General features: G+C 43.4%; 1 protein-coding gene across 1 annotated transcript in view; it reads right to left on the minus strand.

Annotated features, from left to right (window-relative positions):
• Positions 1 to 19336, minus strand: part of LOC141014502 (partitioning defective 3 homolog) — a 357805-nt gene that overhangs the window by 107519 nt on the left and 230950 nt on the right. The window contains exons 17-20 of the mRNA XM_073488320.1: positions 14938 to 15086; positions 12553 to 12594; positions 6728 to 6961; positions 3425 to 3659 (exon numbers count right to left, since the gene is read on the minus strand). Of these exons, the coding sequence (XP_073344421.1) occupies positions 3425 to 3659; positions 6728 to 6961; positions 12553 to 12594; positions 14938 to 15086 (660 nt within the window). The remainder of the gene's footprint in view (positions 1 to 3424; positions 3660 to 6727; positions 6962 to 12552; positions 12595 to 14937; positions 15087 to 19336) is intronic.

Below are 19336 nucleotides of genomic sequence, written 5' to 3' on the forward strand. Positions count from 1 at the left end.
TCACCCAATCCAGCCCCCAACCCCCACCTCTCTGGCCCCATTCTCCCCCGTCCCAGCCCTGCCTTCGTTTTTTCCACCCTTCTCTTGCTTCATGCTACTGTACTCAGTAGGTTGCATTTCTGTCGTTCTTGTCAAAAGCACATTTATGCACACACACACACACACACACACACACACACACACACACACACACACACACACACACACACACACACACACACATACTAGAAAAATGCCAATCTAAGAGCCACTGAAATATGAATTTTCATTTTGGTTCAACAATTGAACACTCAACCCTATAATAAATTACTCAGGATGGTTATTTTTCTTTTTTTTTTTGTATGTGTGCACACACAAAGACACATTACGGGATGGAGATGGGGATGGAGGAGGTCAGTCAGTCACAGAGCAGATAAACAACACCTCATTAGGCATGTTGAAGGGGGTCTCACAGGCCCGGCCAAGACATCGTTGTCTGCTAGCATGCTAACAGAGCCCTGGGCAAAGCTTCCAACATCCAAACAGACCCGATAGGATCAGAAAGTAATGATCACATGTTATCTACTTGAAATGACATGAATAATCACATATAATGGTTTCGGGGATAATGCATCATCCTCGGCTCCCCTGCATCCCACTGGATGCAGACATGGACACAGTGATAGATGCATGCAACAGACATCCTTGAAATAACAATGATGTCGAGCTGCCTGGGGCTGGTTTTTATCCTTTGCATGCATGCACATTGCTATCCATTCATAGGATGATAAGCTATTCATTACTGGATGGTACAGGACTGTATACCAGGCAGTCTGCCATCCTATAGGCAGTACAGTATGAAACCAGAGAGGCAGGGAAGCCGCGGCTCTGCACTGCAGTTTCTTTGCTTTGGGCTTTAGGCAGTCAATTTTCTTTCCATCATGGACTTGCACACTTACAGTCATTCTTGCACTCACAGTATTTATCTCACAGTCTCTCCCTCTATCCTCCCTCTCTGCCTGTATTAGACCATCCTCCTCTCCCCTGGCTCTGATGTTAATGCACTCCCAATCAGGCTGTCCATTAAGCAAGATGTGCACTACACGTTCATCAGGCCGTCCAAAGGCCTGCATGCAAATGAGCTCAAATTGCAGTGCAGTGCAAACTCCTTGAAATCTCCTTAGAGGGAGAACGTGAGTGTAAGACATGTGTGAGAAATGCAGGGAAAAGTGAGCGCCTGCCTGTCCACTTTATGCTAATGAGAGCAACGGAGACAAGCATTACAAAGGATTAACCCAATCAGGATGCCTTTTTGATGTTTTGATGCAATGGTGAGACACATGTGAAATTTGCTCAAGTAAATTCTATCTGTGATTTGTAAGCCTGAGAGTGTTGCGCTACTGTCAGCCTCACCTTTTGTCATGCACACTAAAACTTCCCTGTTCTGAAATCACTGTCAAAACTTTTGCGAGAATTGCTACAAGTGAGACACACAACAGATCTTTTTTCCCCCTCTTCTCCCTTTTTGACCGCTAGGCATTTCATATCACTGTGATTTGTTCTTTAAAAAAAAAAATGTTTGTTATTGTATCCAGTGGGACACATTTATTTTCACCTCAGTTCCTTGCCATCTCTAATGTTATAAGCCTTTTAGGTGGATTGTGAGAGAACTGGGAGGGAACAGAGAGGGACAGCGTAGACGTGTGGGTGTGAGAGCTGTCATCATATTAAGTAGAGGATTGTTTGAGGTATCAACACAGAGTAGGAGTAGCAGAATGAAGTAAAGACAAAGCTTGAGAGCCAGAGAGACACACTGGTTTAGGGGGCTGCCTCTTTGCATTCAGGAGGCACAGGGCCTGGCGTTAAATACATGGAGGTCGAGGGTGGGGGGTGTCAGTGAGGCCTACCGTGTGCCAACTCTTAAGTGGTGGTGGCACTCAAAGATAATGAAGAATGATGATGAGGCCGAGGAGGGCACGCCGAGGGCTCACATGCACAGCTAAAATTACCCGCCAGCCACCTCTTGGGCTGAGCACACATCCGCTCAAAAAGGTTTGCCAACGGCGCTGATTGCATGTCACAGAGTGTCAAACCCAAATTTCCACTTTCATTTACTAATCCAGCTCACTTCTCTGTGTGCACTCCTGTCAACATGTGCGCCTCTCCACATATGTGCTCACGCCTGGTGTGTGACAGAATGTGAGCCTGTGCAAGTCATTATGCGTTTACTCGACAGGACGCAAAGACAGTTGAATTAAAAAACAGAACAAATCACGAGAGTGAAAATAATGGAAGATAAGCGAGCTCCCCGCATTCCTCCGTCATGACCTCGAAACACACTTGTCGTCTTTATTGTTCATTACCGAGCCGTGCACCGCGATACGCTAACTAATCCCATTAAACTAATCCACATGAAAACAACTTCAGCACGATAACGGCCCGCACCGCCTCCACCGTTAATTTATGCCATATTCAAATGTGCATGGAATTGAAATAATTAATGTGACTCCCCCACTAATTTTCCTTGTGGCAGAGATACTGAATGGATACCCGCAGGATGTTTATTTTCATCCACTGTCTCTTTGCGCATTTCTTACACGATTGTCTCAATGTACACAATTGTATAGTCTAAAGTTACTATACTCAGGGTAAGGAAACTTTGCCTATTATACCTCAGAAGCAGTGAAATTATTTTACAGGCTAGATGACAAACCTAACACCCATAAAATGTGCCAGCAGAGGTGTCTGGTTCGAATTTGCCAGTCTTCTGCAACTTCCTGGGGAAAATGAGGTGATATCACAATGTAGAAGACCTACAGCAGGTGAGATGACTGCTGAATTAAATCAGCAACATTAAATCTTTTGCTTGTGAATATGAATATCTGAAAGATGTTCGGAGCAGGATCATGCCACCTCTCATTGTCTCCCAAGGTTGTCTGTATCTAAAATCTTGTAACCACGTGACGAGACAGTGACTGAGAACACCAGCCACAGGCAACAATTCCAACCTGCACACGATTTTATCATCTCCAAAGGTCTTCCAACCCCAAAACCCAAATCACAGCTACAACATTAGCAGCCGTATTGGCCCTGAACATTGTCTGCTAGTTAACAAATGCGGAGCGTGTTTGGATAGGAGGAGCACGCGCATGGGATTATGAATAAAACATGTTGCCCTTATTAAAAATAATCTGGCTCAAAAGTGCCAGAGGCCCTTGAGGTCGATAACTCCCCCTCCCCTCCATCCACTCCCTCCAACTCACAGGGTTCAAGGAGAGGGGTCCCTGATTAGCACTGGCAACATCCAGAGAATGCATTCGTATTCTGTATGATCCATTGGTGAACGTGTTGAGTGGAATTAAATAAAGCAGATAGCGATTGGTGCTTAAGGCAAAATGGGGGGAGGTTGTTTAGGATTTGGAGCTGAGCTCCGTCTCATTCCTACCTGAACATCTCGCCCAGGCCCTTCAGCACACCTTTCTTGGCTTTGTTCTTGTCCTTGTCTTTCTCCCTGTCTTTATCCCTTTCAGGTTTCTTCTCATTCCCTCCAATCTTGTCCCGATCTTTCTGTCTGTCATCTTTGGAGAGGCTGCCGTTCAGCCCCAGGCCCACAATGAGGTCTCCACTGGTGGACATCGACTCCCGACCTGATCTGGAACTTCCTTCTGTGTCCTCATCCACTGGAGAGAAGACATTAGAGCAAAAGAGAGAGTATTAAATATAGATGTGGAGAGAGAAAGAGATTAGCACATTCACACAAACACAAGGATAGAAAAAATAAAAAATAAAATGGAAGTCAGAAAAAAGGCAGAGAAAAACTTTAACTTCCACTTGACTCCCTGCGGATCACACAAAGTTGCAGTACAAAGCCTCACTTCTTTCTTGTGGAAACATCAGATAAACCATTAAAAGAAAAGCAGGGTCCCATAAGGTACGACAGCTTTGAACAAAACACACTGAATTCATCCGCCTCATTAGAGCAGAATATATTTACATTGTACACCCTTTGAGAATAGTATTCTGTTGAACATATTTTCACTTAGCTGAAAGCCTGAAGTTATTTCAAATGTGTACATTTTACACAGCTCACAAGAGAACCATTGTTTTTTTTCACCCTTTTCTCTGACTTTCTGTATAAAAATGATGTTACCAAAAAGTGGAAGCTGTAAAGAAAGTCATATGAATTTGATGCTTAATTTAAGTCTGAACTAATTTCAACCCAGACCTCAAATTGAAACCAAACTCCTTAGGTGATGTAGGGTTGATTAAATTCAAAGTTTCCATCACATCTAATCAGAAATGATATGCAAAATGTAATTAATCTGTCAGTAATTATACATTTAAATAATCTTGGAAAAGCCTCACAGGGATCTTAATTGCAAATGCGGCACACTTCGCAATCGGCATTGCTCCTGTCTATGTTCTATCTCTGGCTCGGAGGCGTGAGGTAGATGTCCTTCAGATTACAACTTATTACAGTCTTGCGTGTCGTCCTTTAAGTTCTGCCTTTGATGGAGGAGAGAAAAGCGCTTATCGTGAAGAAAGAAGAGGGAGGGGAGACCATGATGGATTTGTGGCGTACGGGATGAGACAGACTAAGGAAGGGTGGAGCGGCTGGATTCACATTTCAAGGAACTGCAGGGTTTGTTTTTTCTTGTGAGCTGTGGAGCTATCATTTCTTTTCAGCTGCCATCTCGGAGGAAATTACTGAAATGGAATCTCAACGTGAGGCTCTGTATGGTAGGAATAGAGAGCAAACCAGTGGCTTAAACCTGCTCAATTACGCAATTCATTGCCTCACACAGCCCCTCCCTTTGCTTTCACCACCTCCACAAATTTGGGAACAGGTTCTGGATGGGTATCATTTTTATCACTCAATCTGCTGCCTGCTTATCATCCACTTAAGAGCAACAGCAGCGAATAGCAGCTGTGAGCTGTATCTGGCTATTCAAATGACTGAGATTAGCAGGACTGCTAATGTCACTACTGCTTAATGATGCCAAGCTGCCGATAACATACTAAACATTGTAATCCAGAGCCTCCCAGAGGGCTTTTGCCATGTGTACTTTGTGTGTGCATGCACACGTGCGTGCATTTGTTTGTGGCCATATTCTTCACATGTATTTTAACAAAGGCCATTATGTTGAGTTAGCAGCAGGGCCACACAAAAAGTGGAGATTTCAAAATAAAGTAAGACAGAAAAACAAGCTACATCTCCTAACAACAAACACACAAAAGCATCAAAAAGGTGAGGTCATCCACAGCAATTTAATGGAACTGAAAGGAAAAAGACTTGGCTGACAATCTCAAATGACAGTGGAAGCATTGATGAAAGTGTCAGGAAACTAAAAGATAATTTGTGGAGACAGACAACCACAGGAAACACTTTGTCACTTAGTAAAACTCTACCATTAAACTTTCCTTCTTTAATCATCAAGGACATTTAAGCTGGCCTGTCAGTGAAGGTTATGACAAGTGAAATTGCCAGTCGTATTCCAGCACATAAAAGAAGGGATTTTTGCCCAGCAGAGCAGATTTTTCTTTTTCTCTTTTATTTCCTCAAACGATGCAACACAAAGTAGCACAAGGGGAAGTGCATTTTGCCCAGCAGGATATCTTGTGGGGACACATTTTCTTTGGGTGATGCCACATTCTTATTTTATGTAAATAAAAGTCTGGGAGCAGAGGAAGGCAGCCGCTTATCTGTCAACTTTGACTATTAACCTCAGTGACGAGCACAGACTGGCTGCTTTTATCTAAATTGAAAAACAGAGTTATTTGAATATCATGGGGGAGAATGCAATATACCGCGGCAGGGGAAATCGGTTGCTTTCCCCATTTTTCTTTGCCGAGATAAGACTGTATTTAGTGGCTTGCCGACAGAGCTTATGAGAACAAAGCGTTTCAGGCAAATAATTCCCTCTTTTTCAAATGTCTCCCAGCGCTTTAATGGTGAATGGAAATTTATATCTGGTGATTATTCTTGTGGTGTTGCAGGGTTATTACCTGTCGGAAAACGTAAGACTGCTGTCTCTCTACATCCGACGCATGTCTTTTTGTCATCAAACACCAAGTACGGATGGATATATTCACTCAAAGAGAAGGTGGCATGCCTTTCCTTACAAATTCCCTGCTCCTGGTTTAGAATAAAATAAGGTAATTATGGATTCAGTCCCGGTCAGGTAGGCATGTAAACAAATGCTAGGAAACCTGGCAAAGTAGCATGTTGTTATGTGCCAAAACCAACTGGCGCAGACCAAAGCAAAGAGTATTTCATTTATAATCACAGTGAATGCAATTACAAGTATATACGTTACGTGCAAAATGGATGCAATAGGACCCTAACGTGTGTGGGTAAACAGCAGACATTTTTCCTTGCATGCACTCTGTTGAAAAACATGGCAATGCACTTTAAGAGTTTGTAAGCTCCTGGGAAAACATGTTGCCACAGTCTCTAACAATTCCACTCAACATGAACTGTGTGAATATTAATGAGTGTGTAACCTAGACGCCTAATGCAGATGTGCTTTGTGGCACACGTCTCTCTAGCAAGTGGGGAACCCTAACCTAGTTTATTCGGGGGTGTATCCTGCCTTTCAGAAAAGACTCATGGGAAGTATTGTGGTGGCCTATATTACAATGACTGAATGTCTTTGTAGTATTCTTCTATTGAACATTGTATGATGACACACTTTTGGGAACAGTATTCTGGTTCAATACTCGTGAAACCAAAGTACTAAACACTCACATGTCTCCATGCTGTTTTCTTCTTCTGGCGGTGTGGCACCAGGTCTCTCGTACGATTTGTCAATTGCGGCTCGGAAGCTCTCATTGCAGCCACGGCTCCTGATGATCCGCGAGCGTGGCCTGTTCACGTTGATCTCACCGTTCAGTGTTGCCTCTGCAACAGCGGTCTGCAGGCTTTCAAGGGAGCTGGACTTTTTTAGACCGAGGGAGGGTCCGACCACTTGTTCTGCAGAACCTATGGAAAGAGGAAATAGTGTCACTGAGGCCAGGAAACTAATGGGGTGTTACTCTTAGTCCCCCACAAAGGCTGTCTCAAACCTATCATCACGCAGCTCACTGCGTGTCAATGACTCATTTACGTTTTGCTAGTTTCGTATAGGATGATGTTATGTGCCGCACTTGGCAAGCAAAGAGAAGGTGTGAGTCTGGCAATTAACATGAAAAACAAATGATGCCATTGCCTGGCCAATGGAGTGTGTGAAATGAGAACAGAGTATTATATCTTCACTGAGACAGTTTCCTTTTGGGAATTATGATTCAACCTTTGTCCTTGTGTCTGCACGGTTAAATTATGTGGCCGAAACATAATGCATATAAATGGGCCACTATCAAAGACAACAATGTACCACAGTACCAGTGTGATTATGGTGTTCTACTAGAATAGAATACATTTCAAAATATTCAGATTGACCGAAACCTTTTTTTACTGAGTTTCTCAGTTTCTCTCAGAGGCTGGTTAAAACAGAAGAAAAGACAGCAAACAGACTAAACAAAGTCCCAAAGTCCATTCATTTCCAACACCATGCTCTTGTATTCACTAGTTCAGCTTAGCACAAACATCTCATAGCTGTAATCTTTTGCTATATTTCTAAGGCCTTATCATGACATAATCCTGAGTTTGAAGCTGCAGGTAGTAGGTACCCGCGTCAGATCTTGAAGCGCCCTTCTGGAGCAGTAGTATAAAGAGCAAAAAAAGTCTGAGCTAGGGGGTAGTCAGGATGGTTGGACGGGTCACATGCTGGATTTTTCTCCCTGGAGACCAGTTTTTGTGTCCTGTCAAATGTCAAGTCAAATGTTTGTCAGCAAGCTTTATTTTTGAAGGTCGAACTGGATGTTGCATATCTATTATAGCTAATTTGACTGCGGAGGCCTTCACATGCAAAACGAATGCTATGGTGGTAGGTAGAGTGTCACAGTTTGAGGCTTAAGGCCTATTTGAGTTGGGAGTGGGCATTTGTTGCACATAAATAGATGTTAGGCAACAGGTAATAGAATAGAACATGAGGCAGCACCATCAGAAAAACAAACAAACGGCTCTGTTATCAGTCTTGTGTTGATTAGCCTGATTGTCCACACAGAACACCTGCAGATCAAAACTAGCACTTGGATCCTTGCCAATACATTGTCATTATAGTGCACATTGCAACACAATCCCACTTCATGATAGCACAGCAGTATGTCTACTTGACAGGACCAGAGCCACCCACTTTATTTAATTCACTGATAAATGCTGCACAAAGCATAACCATTATGCAAAGTAAATACAATTAACATATAAATTGTGCACATGACACAAATGAAGGGCTGTTAGGACTTGAAATCTAACTCATATACATCATACTTGTTAGATTAAGTATCTCCTTACAAGGAGATACTGAGCGACAGGCCGGAGGACCATCTGCGTTGAAAGCAAAGTGATTTTTGAACAGTCAGCCTCTTCAACACTGGAACCAGACTATGGACAGCTGTAATTATTTATCCAATGCTTGCCAGGGGTTTGTTTAGGGTATGTAAGCGGAGCGTGACACAGGTATTGGTATTTCATTTTGTCAAGCCGCGCCCGTCGGTTCCCCGGAGCTCTTACCTTACCTGCCAGTTGGTAAACAAGCAGCCTGGTTGATTTTCTGTCCCCCTTATTCTACCTCAGTTCGGAGAGCAGCGAGATGCTGTCAAACGTAACAAGATGGATTTCTGAATATGCGCAAGTGAGGCCTTGTTAGATGTAAACTTCTGCAGAGGAAACTATCAGTAATAATGGATAAACCGTTGATTCAATTACTTTAGCAGCCTCACTGACTCTCTGAGGGTAAAGCACATGTCGATGGAGTCTGGACAGAGCGGCATTGTGTCTTTACGACTCCCTGTAGACCATATAGACCCTCCACATGTAGCAAGTGTGTGCTGCTGTTTCCTCTGTGGCTTCAAGTGGTGTAAACAAATGTCTCCTGCAGCTCTTCCTGTTGGTTTTCAATAGCAAATGTTGCTATAAGGTCTAAGAACACACACATGCAAACGCTGATATATTATGTTTGTATGTGTGTGCCCCATGCAGGGACCCCCCAAAAAGGCACAATAACACAAAGTCATGACAGACACACACACTTCTATGGCAGCTACAATCAACAAGATCCTCGACATGTTTAAAGTGGTCTAAATGAGGCATGAGCCGCTGCTGCTGGGTGACACACTGGATCTTTAGACGGAGGGTTGCACAGCCAAACACAGATTAAGCAAAGAAAATAAACCCCCATCACCGAAGGAAAACAATTTGTGACCACTGCATGGAGGGCTCCCTCTGAAATGCATTTGTTTCAGTGTATGACAGTTGGAGGCAGGAAGAGAAGGAACATAGAGTGATGTGAAAACACAAAGGTTGCGAAAGCAGCGTATGAATAAGCTTAAGAATAAAAAATAGGGTTAACTGGCAGCAATGTGCAGAAATGCACATATGCTACTGTTATCATAATTTTACCAGTTGGCAGCTTGTCTCTTTTGTTTGCGCTTCTCGTCTTGATCCTCTAACTAAGCAAACCTGCAGCAGCTCACCAGTGATTAGCCGGCTATCTGAGTTTCACAGTTCAAACACACCAATGAGACAGCTACTATGCAGAGGACAGGAAAAAGAAACGGTGATTGAATTCCTATTTCAATAATCTTGTAATTTTCATGAAAGTTTTCTTTTAGGATCTTTAGGGTCACAAAGGTGTCCCGCTTTCCGTCACATTTGATACAAATATACCCTAACAGAGAGTGTGAGTGCTTTTCTATCATCCGTGGCGGCTATAGATCTGGTGTCAAAGAAGTCAGATAGGCTAAAAGGTCAGCTGTTAGCCAGTGGTGTTGGATTTCCAGAGTGGTAAACCAACTGCTATGTCTTCAACGCTCCACTTTCCCTTCCGTTTTTGTCAATGTTAATAAAAGTATCAAATCCCAAGAGAAGCTGGACTCAATCCTGAAAGTACCTCTCGAAATAAATGAACACCAATCCTATAATGCTGCATCCCATTTAGTAAGGAGAGCTCATATGTGTGCCTTCAGGCTGCATTGGACAGTAAAATGAAACTTTACTGTGTGCTACAAATGTCTAGGAGGTCAAGAGCTCTACAGTTGCTGGAAGAGAAGACTCATTTTACTGCTTAGCTCCTCAGTAGAGGTAGGCCATTTCTGCTTACTATGACAAATGTTACTGCTGGGAAAACAGGAACTACCTTCCACGACGAAGAGAATGCAAGTAAAAATCATGTAATTAATTTGTTTGGAAGGAGTAATCTCATCATGGGAAGTGCACTCTTAAGAAAAAAATGCATCATAAGGAAACATAAGCGCAGACAGAGCGTAGCAGGAAAATGGTGTAATTTTTCACACTTTGTGGATAAAACTCAGTCAACCCAGAACAAATACCATGTAATTTTTTTCCAAGCTTGTGCTTAAAGCCTGCCAACAGCAGACACGCAGAAGCCAGGGTGTATGTTTGACACAATGGGATTTCAAGTTAGAGCCGCGCAGGATGCAACAGTTCAAGGGAACACAAATGACATCTGCTGTACTCGGAAACAGGGAATAATCCTCCCGCTCAGTATTCCGCACCACGATCCCCTTTGCCATTGTTTCTAGTCAGCGTTGTGAATGACTGAGAGAAGCAGAGAGACAAAGAGAACGGGAGAGCGAGGCAAAGAGAGGGAGTTTGCCCACAGACCCCAGCTGCCTCCAACCTGCCTTTGTTTTCTTCAGAAGCAGCCGTAGCTCTCCTGGGAGAGTTTGACGGACAGCTCTCTGTATGCCAGTCTATTATGTGATTCCTATCACACAACAGAAGCCTCAGTGCTCTGCTCCTCATCTCCCTCTTATTCACAGAGATGAAAATACATATTCCCCCATTGCATACAGACATGAGTTTGTCACTCCCCACACGTCCGGAGGAGAAATGAAAATCATCAAAATGAAATGCGCAAATAGAAAGACAATCAAACCAAACAGGGGGAAAAGTGCACCTGGAATTCTATCATCGGCAAAGACAGAAATGGCCGAAGTGCTGTGTTCCTTTGCCAGATTAAGGGCAAGGACAGTTAATTGGAGAAGATCCATTGCCATTAAACGGTAAAGGGGAGGTATGGCAAACTCCATGAATAAATCAGCAGCGGTTATTACAGGAACAGGAGCCAATAGCATAATTAGAGCAGCTAAAACTATGCTCCCCAGCCATTATTCACCACGGGTCCTTGCATGTAAAGATCTGTGTACAGACAGGGGCTCCATTACACATAATTTATTCAGAAAGCCGGGGCTTTAAGCAGGCCGGTAAAAGGGTAATTATGTTAAAAATAGCCTCCAAGGTGGTCGAGGGAAGGCCACGTCCAGGTAACCCAGTGGAAGTGAGGCGTCTCTGGGTCGGCTGGGCTCCTATGTCTCTGACAGTTGTGGACCATTAGCTGGACAGAGGACGTCCTCCTTACACCGAACATGTGTCACATAGGAATCATCATTACCCGGACTGATTATTATCTCAATCAGGGATGCTAGATATTATTCTGTGACTGTGCGCTTTTATCAACCCACTGGAATGTTATTTTTATACTTGTTTATCTCTCTCAAAGTCAGCCTACTCACTCAACTAGCTAAGCTATTAATATGCAGAGGCTGACAGCGTCCATGCCAAGCCTGGCAACCCACTGGATCAGCAACTGACTTGGCTGGAATAGAAATTCACAATTACAGTGAGCTTCAAGTGTCTGTCTCTCATTTAGCACAGCTGGCCTATCAGAAACTAGGCTCCACTAGTCTTTTAATATGTGTTTTTAACTCTTCCCTGCTTCCTGGAGAATGTTTAGGAGCCCTTGAGGCATACAAAAAGTTAGAAATTTGCATAAATGTAAATTCACATACGGTATGATGTGCCACATAATTTTGTTTTCCAACTATCACTGAACGCAACATGCAAGAGGCATATTAGTTTCAAATTAGTGCTCCTAGAAATCACTCAAAAATATCCCCTAGTGACCCAGTCATGAGCTCATTCTGTGTTAATTTAATGGAGTGAATGCACTCTAACATGCTCCAACCAGAGCTCCAAACAGCCTGACTATGATGGATCAATTGCAGCAGGCTGAAGAGGCCAACTGGCAGTGTCTCTGTCATTGTCTCTCTATTGCAAATGCCACTCCGTCGCCTCGTTCGCTCTAGCCCTCCACAGCTCCTGCAGTAATGAGTGTTTTCTTCAGTCATTTGCACTGCAGAACGAGCACAATGGCACAGGTTCCCACATTAGTTGCCAAGTCTCTATTCAACACCATGCAACTCCCTCTCAGCAATATGAAAAACCTCTTTTGATCATGCTGCAATTACCTCAAACAACTCTCTCCTCCATATGCATCTAAAGGTGCCAAGATCACAAAGCCAATAATGGTTGGTTATGAGCTGGTTATGGAGAAAGTGTGTGACTGATTTTCCAATTTCTATTTCTGACCCATCGACCGTGCTGAACAATCACAATGGACCATTGTGATAATGGTGACAGTGTATGGAGTTGGTCCAGGCGTGGCTGCTTACCTCCACTGGTTCTTGTGCTGCAGTTAATCATCACACCTCCTACTGTTAAAGAGCATAAACAAAGTGTGAGTGGTTAATGCCTTCTGTACCAGGTGATTGAGCGCATGCAAAGCAGAAAGTGACAGAATCAGAAAGTGCAGGGTGGATCCTGACCAGTTTTAGAATAGTGATGTTAGTTGAACAGATATTACACTACAAGAGCCTGTCAATCACAAGCCTTACAAGGTAAAGTAGCAGGAATGTGCTAATGTATTACTGCCAGCCGTGGCACCTCACGTCTCTTTCTTCCCTTTTCTTCCTTCACTCAATCACATTCCCCATCTAAATGGGATTGAACTGCGGGATGTCTGACCACTTTAGCATATTTCAACAATGATGGGCTTCAAAGTCATGAAATCCATCTGCTGATGTGATTTGGGAGTACCTAGAACACGATTAAAAGGAAGGACAAAAATACCAAGTGACAGAATAAAATGAGAGTCTGTAGAGGATAGCATTGTTGAGCATGTTAACCATTTAGTCAGGGTAGCTGGGAAAAGCACAGAGCTGCTTTATTAATGTGTTAATGGAAAGAAAAGAGGTATGCTTGCACAAATCAAACTTCAGTGTCCAACAGAGTGCAGATGACAAGGCGTAAGAATGAATGCTGGCACTATGTTCTTTGGCTCATTTCATTCTCAGCTCCATTATACATTACCCATAGGCCATTTTTCATTGTGTGGCTTTGATGTAATAATTCCATTAAAATAATCAACATGCTACAGCAGTGTGCGCCTTTGAGATAAATGGAACTTGTGTGACATTAGATACGTACCAAATCACAATATGTTTCATTTTGACTCCAGCTCGTTTATTGACTGAAACATTTCTCCTCCGGGAACTCATGTCAGTTACTAGAGTTATTATATGAGAGGAGCAAGTTAGTTATTTCCCTGCACCGTCTCATCACCGTGATATCCTCACTGATGGATTTTGTACTGGCAAGGATTTCTGTCAGCACGACATTTCAGAAACTCAAGTAGCAAGTGGTGGGAGGGAATGTGAGTTTGAATTACATCTAATAAAACATACACTGATCTTGAGAACTATGAAAACGATAGAGCAATAATGGAGATTAGTGAATCATCAATAACACCCAGGAGTGCCAAAGAGTGTGGCCTCATCTTGTGAACAGATGAACTAGTCTCTTTGTAAAAAACAAACTGCTGTTTTCTAGAGCTAATCAAATTCACAAATAAATGCTGATGCCTCTTCGGAACAATTAAGAAGCTTTTTTGATTAAACTCCTTGATAAAATATGCATTTGCAATGACGAGAACGCCATCAAGAAGCTATCTCAGCATCCTGTCCATTCTACTCACTTCCTGTCCTCAGTTATATCCAATTATGTTTTATTCGACACTAAGAACATAATGGAAAATATTTTTATGCTCAACTAATTGCTCAGTGAAACCTATCCAATAACAAACTATCATCTTTCTCCTAAACAGCACTTTCCCCTTAAAGTTGGTGTTGTCTTGGTTCACTTTGTAGCAAAGTTTTGAGGCTGGACAGAGGGGACTACAGGGAAGGTGGGCCCCATAGAGCTGAGTGCAGTGGCCCGGACCTTCACAAGTCTGCGGGAGAGTCAAGGATTTCTACAGGTCTCTGAGCTCCATGAGGAATAGAGTTTGCTGTTATCTGTTATGATTAGCCAGTGATCCGAGAGAGGGCAGCGTCTGCTTCAGCCTCAGTGGGAGAGGCTCTGAACTCACACCATCTTCTTCCCTAGATACAGTGTGTGTGTTTTTGAGAGTGTGCTTATGCATGTGTGCGTGTGCACATGCATGCGTCTCACCACCCTTCCCATCACTAAAGACACCATTGTGCTCTTGCTTCCTGATCTTTGCTCATGCTCCACTGGACATGGGGCCATGGGAGATGGAGGCCTAAAGAGGAGCGGTGGTGGCTGGACAGGACTGAGAGAGCTGTTGTATGTGTGTGCGGGTGACTGGGGGGTACTGCGCCATTACTGAGACAGCCTGAAAAGGTGAGTGGCATTAAGTGCTTGAAGAGTCACAGGTTACAGTGAGATCTAGTCCATCAGCACTGTCCAACATGGAAAAGAACAAGAATGGTCAAGTTTTACTGTAAACTAAGCCACAGGGTTTCATAAACATCCATCACAACTGTACAGCCAGACTTCCTTATGCAACTTTGACTTTGTGTACTTGCTATACCTGAGCCACTAAGTTGCTGGTCCTGGCTAATAAACAGTCCACTATATCACCATCAGCAAAACAGCATGTGTGTATTACGAAAGCAAATAAGCATTTCCCTAAATGTCAGACTTTTTCCTTAAATCACCCACTGCTGATGTCATCCATGTGTGATGTGTGCATTTACCTAGATCCATGCTCTTGGACTTGCGTGACTTGACGATCTCCAGCTGAGAAGCATTCTCGTACTGTTTGGTGCGTTTCTCTGACATACTCTGGCGGCCAAAGCCCTCCCTCTGGAAGGAACCGTCAGGGTCTGTGTCTGGACTGAGTGTGCTTCATGAGGAAGAAAGGAAAGAAATAACAAAGTAACAAAGGTATTATAATTTTGCCATGACACATAGCAAATACAGGGCCACTCCAACAGCATAGCCTTTAATCTTCTGATTATCCAATTAAATATATATTTTGTAATCATCTACATCACAATGCAGTTATATTGCTGGAGGAAATCCTTATAATAGGACCGGTAGATAAAATCTACCTATAAATATTCATACGTCCCCAAACCTCAGCCCCAAAACGCTCCGTTACTATCAGATAATGACCATCGACATTCAGTACTCACCCACAAAACACACACAGTCAGTTTCAATCCTTCATTTCAATGACTATTCTAATCAAGGACACCTCCACCTCTGTTGGGAGGGATCAGGACAGGCTACCATGGGGAAGATGAGGCCTGGCTAAGATGTGCGATACCCCAGTGAGGTGAGGGTGCTCTGGGGTCATGGCCACTCAATAACCCCCCCCCACACACACTCCCTATGTCTGGAGCAGTGGCAGAGCCCGGCCCACCATAGCCTGCTCCCTTTGAGATCCTCTATCTCTGTCTGAATCTTAATTGAAAATCGGAGGGGAGTGGGGAAAGGTGGTTGGGAGATGGGGGGTGCACTGGTATTTGCATGCAGAAGAGTGCATTTACAATTAAGGTGAGAACATCTTGCTATTTGAGGGGAGACAGGAGGGAGGAGATGCAGTGCCGATGGAGTCTAATGAATGTTACATGCATGAGAGGGCACTGTCACTGGTTCTTTTGTTCTGTTGATGATCATACATCATGACCATGAAAGGTTGTTTATATTTTTACCTTTCGAGATCCTTTAGGACACTGAAATTTCATCAAATGATCTGATGTGTCCTGCACTTGCAAATGGAAAGCTTTTGTCCTGAGCTGGACGTTATGATTATATGTTTGGAGTGGAGTAGCAGGGAGGAAAGCTGTTTTTTTTTTGTTAATGTATCATCTTGGAGCAGATGCTCCTTCAAGCACCTTTCAATATTTGCAATATCACTTAACACCAACTGCAGACATGCTGGCACTTGTTTGCATGTAAACAATTCTTATTTGGGTTGTCAGCCCCATTTAACAAAAGAGCTGCTTCATGTGTCACCGAGGGGCTGGCGTCAACATGTCACTTTGCTGTCGACCATACCTGACAATCCCAACTAAGATCAGACCGCCTCACAGGACCAACTCCGGCTGACACAGGAAGAGAGGGAGGTGGAGCAGGAAGAGAGGAATGACAGCACAGATGTATAATTCATTTATTCATCATCCCTCGCTATTCTCCTCTCATCACTCCAAGCCCACAAAAACCAGCCTGCCCTCGCTTTTTCTGTCTCCGCAAATGTCATCTGTCGGAGCGTGACTGAGACGGTGCGGGAGAGAAAGGAGGCATTTTCAGCCTGAATTTAGATTTCCCTCACTCTTGCCGGTATTGTTTTTTTTTTGGGCCAAATGAACGCACAAAGAACATGGACAAAGTAAGAGGGCAGCAGGTGGGATCATGCTCTGCCTTGTCACACAGGTACAGAGTGTGTGACTGTTTGTGAGAAATTTGTGGGCAGTAAGTTCAGAAGGACAGCCCAGTGGTGGTGTAAATTCACTCAGTAGGACATCAAATCTGTTGGTTTAAGTGACTGCCCATTTTAACACTGCCTCTGCTTTCCTTTGGTTCATGCAGAGCAATGACTAAAAGCCCAGGATGGGGATCTGAAGAGATATAGCCAATTGTGTTGCTTTGAGCACCCCTGCAAGGTACCTGCTGTTGGGGCTTGCAACTAAGGTCTCTACATTCACAGAAATAAGGGTTCCAAATGGGTTCTTCCTGAAGGGTTGAGGATCTACCCAGAACCATTTGCTTCTGAAAAACCCTTTTTTGAAAAAAGGATCATGGAAGAACCTTTTTGTCAAAAAATGGTCCTTCAAGGACTGAGGGTTCCCAGCACTTTCATTTGTGAGTGTAGGGCAGTGACCATAACTATTTAAAGAGGTGGCAGTGACTATTAACTGTGCACTACTGGTTCCCACTCTTTGACTTGTGTGACATTATAGTCAAGCGATTCCTAGCTGAAAGCCTTTGTCACAGGTTGTTCCAATTGAATTAAATAGTACACTATTCAGTTTTTTTCAAATTTATGAACAGCTGAAAATGTGCTACTTATTGTACAAAAGGCAAGGCTAGAATTAATCTGCTAGTCTACTTAAAGCTGACACACAAAGATTCACAGCTACTACAGTCCATTAATAGAAATACAGCACTCAATTACAGATCTCATATTCACTTTCTACTGGCTATTAATTTTCCCGTAGGAATGCTTGTTGTAATGAGATACTGCTTTGAAAGTCTCTTTGCTCTGATCCAGATGCTGCTTGAGCTCAAATTCAGTCAACTGGTGGGAAGAAAAATTGATAGAAAGGATCTTAACTGGTTGAGTCTACAAAGGGGAGACCCGTACTGGACTTGGATGATCACTGAATTACTAACTTCAGTCACATACTCAATGAAAATGTATTGGATAGATGGAAATAAGAAATGGCTTGAACATGTGACCGCCTCCCAGACAATTTCCTCCTCAGACCTCAGGCCTCTGGCCTATCTTTAACAGTGGGCCCAATCCATTTGGATAATACATTCCCTCATCTCTCCTTCTTAAAGCAGTGTTTAAAGTAATTTCCACCATACTGAGCAGATGCTTTCCTGCCCGTTCAAAGTCCTCCCATCATCTAAAATTAACTAGCGCTGAGGATTGCTCACAGGCAAATCCACAGCTTTAACTTGCATATTACATCAACTTGTTCCTGTCTCTGTCTCCCTCGCAGGAAGTTAAATGTGTCAAACCTCACATCAGCCTGCTTGCTAAGTGGTGACTGCTAAAAGTCCTCCGTACTCGCATTTTACCCTGATGACTTACGTCATTTTTAAACTTATTTTCCTCCCTTTTCCCTACTCCCAACACTTCTTACCCTCATTTAAAAACAACCCCAAAGAGATAGGTCTGGTCCTACTTCTTAGAAGAGTGCAGCTTGGTTTGATCGACTAGCTAGTGGTTCTGTGCATTAGTTTCACTGCCTCAGAGAGGGGCCAAGAGGTGGAGAGCGATGCCCAGTAAGGTGCTTCTGAAATGGCTCTTCTGAGGTTTGGAGGAGGCCGATTCAGCTGACCGCATGGATGCATAGCTGGGCCAGGGAGCTTGGAGCTGTCTTCAATCATTGCATAAAGCCCTGCAGGAGAAGTCGGTGCTGAACTGCTGGCATGTGCACTAGTGGACACCAGATAGCTGAAATAATTTCTACATTTCAGAGGATAAAAGGTGAACAGGAGGCCTTCCCTTCCATCTTTGTAACAATTTCTTAAACATGAATGTGTGGTGAAAAAAAAAATGTGTCTCAGATTACCACTTCTATTGCACTCTCTTAATTTCACCTATAAAACATTTGGGTATAAAGCCCGTAAAATAAAATGGTTCATTCAGTGCCACGCAAAGCAGCAGCTGCACCTGTGATTTGCTGTAATCTCCTTTTAATTGTGATGAAGTTGCAGAGAGAGACAGAGAGCGAGAGAACAGGATCAATTAAGACCTCTTTGTCCATCAGCTGACTCCTGCGTTAGACCTCCTCATTCATTCTCTGCCCAGTGAATGGATGCTTTAATTGAGTTTTGCCGCACTGACTTCTCCAGTCTGCTGAATGAGAGGGCGACTGACAAGGACCAGGCAGAAGACGATACTTTGGTTTGTGTGGCAAGAGTGTGTATGTGTCTGTGTGTGTGTGTCTGTGTGTGTGCAGGTCACTTTGGCATGGCTCATGCTGAGATTCACCTGCATCCCTGTCACAGTGATGCAGTGTGTAGGGGGCACACAGACATAGTGCACGACACGGGAAGCCGTAGATGAACACAATCAAGGTGAGCACAAAAATGAAAGCATGTATGACATGCTTGTAGCTATGGGACGCCACTGAGACATGGTAAATATTCATAAAGCCAGAGGGGACTATTAGCATTTAAGGAGACAATGCCTCCAATTAATGTGTGTGTGTGTTTGTGTGTGTATGTGTGTGTGTGTGTGTGTATGTGTGGGCTACCTGGTGTTAAAGTCAATGCCAATGTAAGTGGGCATTTGAGATTATTAAAAGAGTTTGTGTCTGCATGCGGGTGCTGTTTGCATTTATCTGTAGTTATGCTGATGCCTTATGGGGAAAAAAAACACATGTGCTTAGTAGAGCACTTGCAATTCTTAGT

This window comes from Pagrus major, chromosome 19 (genome assembly GCF_040436345.1).
Source record: "Pagrus major chromosome 19, Pma_NU_1.0".
NCBI lineage: Eukaryota > Metazoa > Chordata > Actinopteri > Spariformes > Sparidae > Pagrus > Pagrus major.